This window comes from Castanea sativa, chromosome 7, assembly GCF_040712315.1.
Source record: "Castanea sativa cultivar Marrone di Chiusa Pesio chromosome 7, ASM4071231v1".
Classification (NCBI taxonomy): Eukaryota; Viridiplantae; Streptophyta; class Magnoliopsida; order Fagales; family Fagaceae; genus Castanea; species Castanea sativa.
In genome coordinates this window covers 5,963,216-5,970,975 of record NC_134019.1, presented here as the reverse complement: position 1 = coordinate 5,970,975, position 7,760 = coordinate 5,963,216, and the positions used below count along the sequence as shown (strand labels likewise).

At 34.1% G+C, this 7,760-nt stretch overlaps 1 protein-coding gene across 1 annotated transcript in view; it reads right to left on the bottom strand.

The window, feature by feature from the left end:
* Positions 1-3,718: 3,718 nt before the first annotated feature.
* The window catches only part of LOC142643255 (brefeldin A-inhibited guanine nucleotide-exchange protein 5), a 33,507-nt gene continuing 29,465 nt past the window's right edge, over positions 3,719-7,760 (bottom strand). The window contains exons 32-33 of the mRNA XM_075817799.1: positions 7,533-7,628; positions 3,719-4,172 (exon numbers count right to left, since the gene is read on the bottom strand). Of these exons, the coding sequence (XP_075673914.1) occupies positions 4,110-4,172; positions 7,533-7,628 (159 nt within the window). The 3' untranslated portion in view covers positions 3,719-4,109. The remainder of the gene's footprint in view (positions 4,173-7,532; positions 7,629-7,760) is intronic.

Here is a 7,760-nt window from a genome sequence, read left to right as displayed (position 1 = left end):
CCAATGCAAAAATACCAAAGCCCTGTCAATTCTAGACATAGAAGGTGTCACAGATTCCTTAAACCAGGTAAAGGAAGCCCCTCTAACGATAAATCGACAAGATAATTATTCTCGATAAAATCAGAAAAAGCAAACATAGCTGGGTTGAAAGAATCACAACCAAGTCCCTCACTCGGATATCTAATGAGTTAAAATCACCTATTTAGCACCATGCCATGGTCCACCGAGCACGCATGCATGCCAGCTCCTCCCATAAAGCAACCTGCTGTCTATCATCATTAAGGCCATAAATCCCTATCCTTAATTAAACATTAACAAATCCAAATCCATAGCATCCAAATAGACCATAAAGAAACCCAAAATCCCACTTTCCCCCAAACTTTCTCACTTTCCAAACTTAGGCCAAGTACATAGCATCTAAACAAACCATAAGAAAACCCAAAATCCCACTTCCCCCAAACTTTCTCATAATAAACATATTATATAATTTATTACCTTTTTCTTTTTTCCCAAAACCGCTCATTCCAAATGTGAAATTTCTCCCGCTGTCTTGCGTTTCAATGGCCTAAGGTAGAAGATGGGAAAGAGAATGAAATTGGGTAGTTAAAAGAACAACAATCATATTATGGACAAAATATCACAACTTATGGGTGTCAAGTTACAACTAAGACAACATCACATTCACACGATCCTACTAAAACGTATGATTTTGATTTATGCATAAATAACAACAGGTTAGGTAGACAATTATGAAAAACATTATTCATATCATTAATGTATTGATTTTTCACAAAGTAAAATTGTATTGATAATATTAGTTTGTGGCCACTGGATTTTATATAAATATATTTTCTTTTGCTTTCAAGGAATGTTTTAATATAGATATAGCTTCATTTTTCTTTTGAATATATTGGTTTTAATTAACTATTTTTTTTTTCTTTTACAATATATTTGTTTATTAATTCTTTAACATGAATTATTAATATTGATGATTTTTCATCTTATTATTTATGGAAAGTAGAATGTTACGATTTCTAATGTGATCCACATGACTTTCTCACTGATAGTTTATAGGATTTTAATTTTAACAACATTAAAAAAAAAAAAAAAAGAAGATGGCGGAAGAATAAGATGAAAAGAAATATTGGAGAGCTTATTTATTATTAGAAAAAAGGAAGACATTTAAAAATAATAATAATTCTATGAATAATGGGGGAAAGAGGATTTCAATCTTGGATCTTCTTATAAAGAAGGGTAGGCTATGCTAATGAGCTACCAAGAAACTTGCAAATGGAGACTCATTTGAACTCCATTATTCTGGATAAAAGTTTAACATTTGATTAGCATATATAATTTTTAAATGAGGTAGTAAGGTCAAAACCCTTGATTTTCTTTGTAGCCAACAAATGAGAATTTTCTATTTTAATTTGACTAAGGGTCGTCAATGGGTTGTGTCAGTATGGCCTAGCCCATTTTTACTTGGCCCATGGGTACAATGGGTTGGGCATATAGGGCTATTACCTATTTAACGGGCTTGGTCGGGTTAGGCTGAAAAAGAAAACCCCAGCCCACGACCCCACCCATAGACATTCCCATTTTGTCTTTAGCGAACTGGGCTACCAAATTGAGCCTAAGTAGCTACCTATGGGCTTGCCTTATGATCTTATTTTATTATTTTTTATAATGAAAGAATCAATTTTTAATAAGGGAATAATATATCTTTTTTTAATGGAAAGGATCAAAGAATTTAATGCTTAATTAAAAAAATTTTAAAGTCAAATCTATTTAAAAAAAATTTTTGGATTGATGGAAACTGTAGGAACACAATTTTCAAACCAAGTCCAAAATGTAAGGGATCTTGGCCTAGTGAACCCAGTACAATAAATTTGTAGAGAGTGAGTCAAAGAGCTAGGCTTTAGTACTTGGATAACAGTTAATATAGTTTTGGATGATGAGTCAACAAGAATTGAACCTGATTTGGCGAGAAAGTTGGTTCTCGGCACTGTCCGAGGAGCTCTGTTCTAGCATATATTGGATGACAATGGTTACAGGAGTTGTTGAGATTGCTATAGTGCTTTCTCATCCCCCTTCTTTGGGATCTCTACCCTTATTTACATTACATATCTCCCTTCATCCTTACCCTACACGTGGACCACATGTGGACAGTTGATGGTTGTCCCATCAGCCCCCTTAAAAAGTCTTCTAGGGTGGCTGTAAGGCTGCCATAATACTGTTCAGAGGTCACTTTCTCATTAATGCGGTGGTAGCAGTTTTCCTTTAGATATTTTTGAGTCCTTATCCCTCTTGTACGTTCATGATACTCGTTGCTATCATTAGAACTTCTTAGAAGGTCATTCTTGATCATTAGGATCTATACCAGATTTGCGTTTGGCTTTATCCGAGGAGATAATACTCCTTGGACTCGGAGCACCCATGCTTCTCAGCCAAAACCACATGCTCTCGGCCAAAACCACATGCTCTCGGCCAAATCTCAAAATCCATGACCCCACAAAAACCTATTTAATTTATTTTATTAAGGCTTTAAATAGTTTTTCATCTTTATATTTTAATATAAAAAAATGACAAATGGTTAATTCAGGTTGCCATACTACTAGAAAAATATATATTTAGTTAACTAAATTTAACACAATCATTTTATGTATTTTATTAATTGGGAGAGTTTTCTCAAAAAATTCATCTATAATATCTCAAAATCAATAATTCATACTCATCCTATACAGCACCAACTCTCGGACTTGCAGCAGTTAGAAGCTATTGAGTAAATAGTAATATGCATGACAAAAGAAAGATAAAACAAATTTAATTAATGTATGTACCCAAAAGCAAGCATCACCGAATAGACTCATATGCATGACAAAAAAATGTCTCAATCTCTTACACTCTTAATAATGGAGTTTAGGAGAATTTACATCACGTCTTTAAAATCCATTGGAACCACCATATTAATCAACAAAGGAGTGAGTAGACTTACGGAAAGTTGAGATGAAGACTTGATGAGGATCAGGTAGGACGCCTGATGATGATGAAGCCGATTGGCAAAAATGGCATTACCAATGTGGACTCCTCTGAAGTTGTTAAACTCATAACTTCTTTTTCTTCCACTAATAGACTGACCCAGACTTTGGTGGCTGAATGCAGGGTCATGCTTCAAGCTTTCCATCAGGTCCGTCTCTAGCGCACTGCTTCGGGGAGGCCAACAAAGCTGCTGATTCCTTTGGCAAAAATTGGTAGCTTGCAACAGGAGGTTTTTGATTATTATGTAACTCCTCCATCTATTTGGGATGTTTTTAGCTTTTACCTATAACTGACTGTGTATCTGATCTCCACTAATTCTCATGCATAAATTAAAAAGAATCTCATGCCTCTGTGGTTTCGTACAAAAATCTTATCCATACTCATTTTTATGATCCAAATTAGGAGAAGTGTTTTGACATCAAAATTTTCACTGATTTTTTCACATCCCATCCTGTCTTAATATGTTGTGATGGACCAAATCAAGACTAGAGTACTTTAATGCTAAAGGAGTGAAATGCGAAATTTTCTGTCCGAAGCAAAACTGTCCAAGTTAATAGTCGGGCTCCTATATTTTCTTTAATTTACTGAGTCATGGTATTTCTTAACTGAAATTATGAAAACGTGTAACTTTCTGGCCAAATAAAAAAAAAATTACTTCAAGAAGAAATAGAAATGCCGTAGCTCGCACAAAACTTCCACAAATGCTTTGCATTACTTCCAAATTAACACCCAGGGAACAAATCCAGAAACAACTTCTAAGTCAATCATTTTTCCTATTAATTATTTATAAAAAAAAAAATGAATTAAAGATCAGCAACAAAATACAACTTTGTTAAAACTATATTAAAGATAAAGACAACCACATGCTAATACTAAAGCCGCCATTGAGAGGTCAAATATCGTTTCTTTTCCCTTACTCTCCCACAAAAACAGTACAACAAATTTCTTACACATCATATTTTCCGCATACGAAAAAAAAAAAATCAGCTGAACAATGAGATTATCTGCTTTGGGATGTACCATGAGCCAATGAATTCAGAGAAGAAACTTGATAAAATAGCTAATAGAGAAAACTATGGCAAGAGAGCTTTTAATTGCGCCTTGAAAAGATCACCAAGAGCTCCTCGAACATCCATCTGAAATGCAAAATAATAGAGATCATCAGTCTATCCGAAATACAACAGATTCACTAATTAGAAATTGACACCTGGTGAGTAGCAAGTTCATTTAGTAGCAGTAAGGGCATTATTGATTCTGAACTTCATGGAATACAGAATTCAATTAAATATGGTAATAGAGATGGTGATAATACTTTCTTCAATTTATCCATACAAGAATGATTGCAGCATAATGGGGGAAACCCAAAAAAAGTTCTGCAATCCTGTGGATTAAAGATGTTTTGGTAGTTTAGTTGAGTCGATAATTATTTAGAATATCTTAAGCATCTTAGGTTTAATTTTCTATAACATTCTGTTTGTTTCATCGATAATTTTTTTTTTTTTTGGAAAAATAAGCCATTTTTAAAAATATTTTCTAGAAAACTGTCTCATTTTTCTATATTTTGTAACAACTTGGAAATAAGCTAGAAAACATTTTGTGATGAGATAAAGCTACCAAACACCAAAAAACGAGGAAAACTATGACATTAGATATACTAATTAAACAAACAAAGAAAAGTCCAAATTAGTCTTTTATTAGGCTTTTTGTTTAGTAGTCAAAGTACAAGTTCTAATACAAGAAGTACAGGAAAAAATCTTCATATATATTTATATTCAATATACACCAATAATAGATTGAGTTCATTGGCCTTATTGTTCTTTTTCCTCCACTTCTCCCCTCTTTTCTTTTTCTCTTTCTTGTTCTACTGTTCATTTGTACTGTTCACAGATTGTGGACAATTTTAATTTCCCTTTCTTCACCTTTGTTCAATCCTAAATCAAATATTTTCTCTTTCCTACAAAACGTTTCTTAAAAAGAAGTTCTAAACTCTAGATACACAAATCCTTCAAAACCATAACCCACCACAGCACTCATAGACAAACTGGACATTCTCCAACTTGTCCTACAGTCACTTTGATATTAGGCCAAAATACGACTACAAGTTCTTCACTTAAATCTTCTCCTCCAATCACTTGACAAAATTTATCATTCAAGATGGTAGCCACCAACAAACAACTAGATTCAAATTTTCAGAAAATTTCTCAAAATTTTGATGAAACCAAGAACCTTTCAACAATTGAAAGAGAGCGTGCGTTCAATAGAAGTAAAGCTAGAACATTAGTCTACTGTGTGTGGAACTTCGGATACACTGGGAGCAACGGGCAAAATATCTTGCCAGAACGGCAGCTCATCAAGAACTTAGATACCCAAAGTTAGACCCAAGTTTATCATCACCCTTGTTGGCAGACATTGCATCCGTTACCCCTTCAAAATCTGATGGATGCAACCCTGCCAGTTTGCTGCCACAACAACCTTAAATGGGTGCTAGTTCAATGCATCAAGCCTTGTTAAAGAGAGAAATCTAGCGTTAAAATTTACCAAATGTCCAATTTCAACAAAAGCCAAAAGAATGCATTGTAAGGATAATGGAGACCACAAAGGAGCAAGGTGAACACAAGTCTGATAGCGTAAGGTAAAGGCCAAGGAAGATATTGATGTTCTGCTATGGATCAATTCAAGACTGGATTTTTAAGATAAAAAGCCTTCCAAGCATTGATTTTATCATTCCAAAAAAATTTAAAGATATGGTCGGAAAGATAAATTTGTTATCCTTAATTCTTCCAAAGATGATTGAAGAGTTGGAGTAGGTTTCAAATTCAAAGGTTCTTAGGGGAGAATGATGCAACCAAACAGGCAATTCATCTATTCAAGATTTTTTTTTTTAATATTTGAAAATTGAGGGAGGAATTGAACTTTTGACATCTTCGTTGGAAACAGTTGGTGCTAGTTGAGCTACATGGCTCTTGGCATCTACTCAAGATTTAGTTTATGGGTTCCATTCGTCCATGCGTGATGTTCAATTAAAATAAAAGTCAAGACTCAAGAGCGGCTTTAAAGGTCTCATTCAAGTTACTTGTGTCCTAAGTTTGAAAGGGATTTTAATTTGGGTTTTTATTTAAAAAATAATTGTCAATTTTGTACTCAAGGGGCAAATTGTAATTTTTGCAATCCCTGCAAATTAACATTATTTTGGTAATTCAAAATTTTTTATGAGATTCCATGTATCTTAGTTTTATTTTCTTTGAGCACGAGTTAGTCTTTTATTGAGTTTTTAGTTTACAGAACAAATTAAAAGTCCTAATACTAGTACAAAAGAAAATTCTTATATGCTTAATGTACTTGGAAGAATAGATAGATGAACAATAAAATAGAGTATTTTGAATATTAAAACACGTTGACCATATTATTCCCTTTCCTCCCTTTCTCTTGCTATTGTTCAGATAATGTTCAATAGCATTGTTCACAAATTGTGGAGAAATTCAATTTTCATTCCTTCTTACCTCTTTTCAATCCTAAATCAAATCTTTTCTCTTCTCTATGAAGTCCTTTCTTAAAAAGGTTTTCAAACCCCGGAATCACAAATCCTCCTAAATCATATAACCATTACAAGCACAACCAATTCTCCAATTTCCTAAATCTGTTGAGATGTGAAAATACCCCTTTGTTAAGAAAAAAGTTTACTTACTTCCCTAGCATAATAAAATGGCTTGCTTTAATAAAGGCTAAGAAATCAACTTTGAACATAGGTTGCAAGATGCTGCTGCAGTGATACCAACCATCTACATTAAAAACCAAGACTGAGTTGCACAATCCTATTATAGTATTCCAGGTTTCATCAATATAAGGATCTAGCTCTTATGGCCAACAGAGATCCAAAACAGAGAAGTTAGAAATAATATGGCATGATGGCATAATTTCATTTCTATAATCTAGAAATAGATAAAATAATTTATTATATAGACCTTTTTTTTGTAGCTAATGAGGGTGTCCATAGCTCTCTGAGTAAACCATTCCCCTGGGTGTGTAGTCCCCTCACTCCCCACACACCAGGTAATTGTAGGGCGAAATCCCTTGGAGGTGGTCCCAAGTGAGAGATTTTGAACCCAAGTCCTCAAGGATCTCATGAGACCCTAGGAAGCACTAGGCCAAACCATAGGGGTTTATGTAGACTACAGTAGATATAATTCTGGGAAACGAAAACTCAAATCTTAATGCTATAGCATTGCGTTACAAGGAGCCTCCAGTCTGCCCCATGGAGAGAAGTTGGTTTTAAAATTCCCCCTCTCTAACTTGTTGTGAGAGGGGGGGAAAGCATATTCATTTTAGAAACTAGTATGACACTCAAACATGGGGATCAAGGACAAACCTAGACTTCAAAAAATTTAGGGTCTGGTGAAGAACTATTGCAATGGCTGGGAAATTAGCATTAAATCACTAGCTGTTTTTATAAAAGAAGAGGTTTCACCCCAAAAAAAAAAAGATCCGTGGAAGATTACCTGCTCGCAGCATACAAGTTTTGTAAGTAAAGGATAGAAGTCTCGCAGGTTTCTTTTGAATATCTGATTGTTCATAAAGCACATGCTTTTAAGCACCTGAAAGACCGAGTAGAAGACAAAAATATCTTAGTTATTACAGCAAATTATAAAAGTGATTACAGAAAAGAATCAAGTAAACAGTCCTGTCTGTTCATGCAAGAAGTAAAGTATTATGAAGGTATGGCTGCA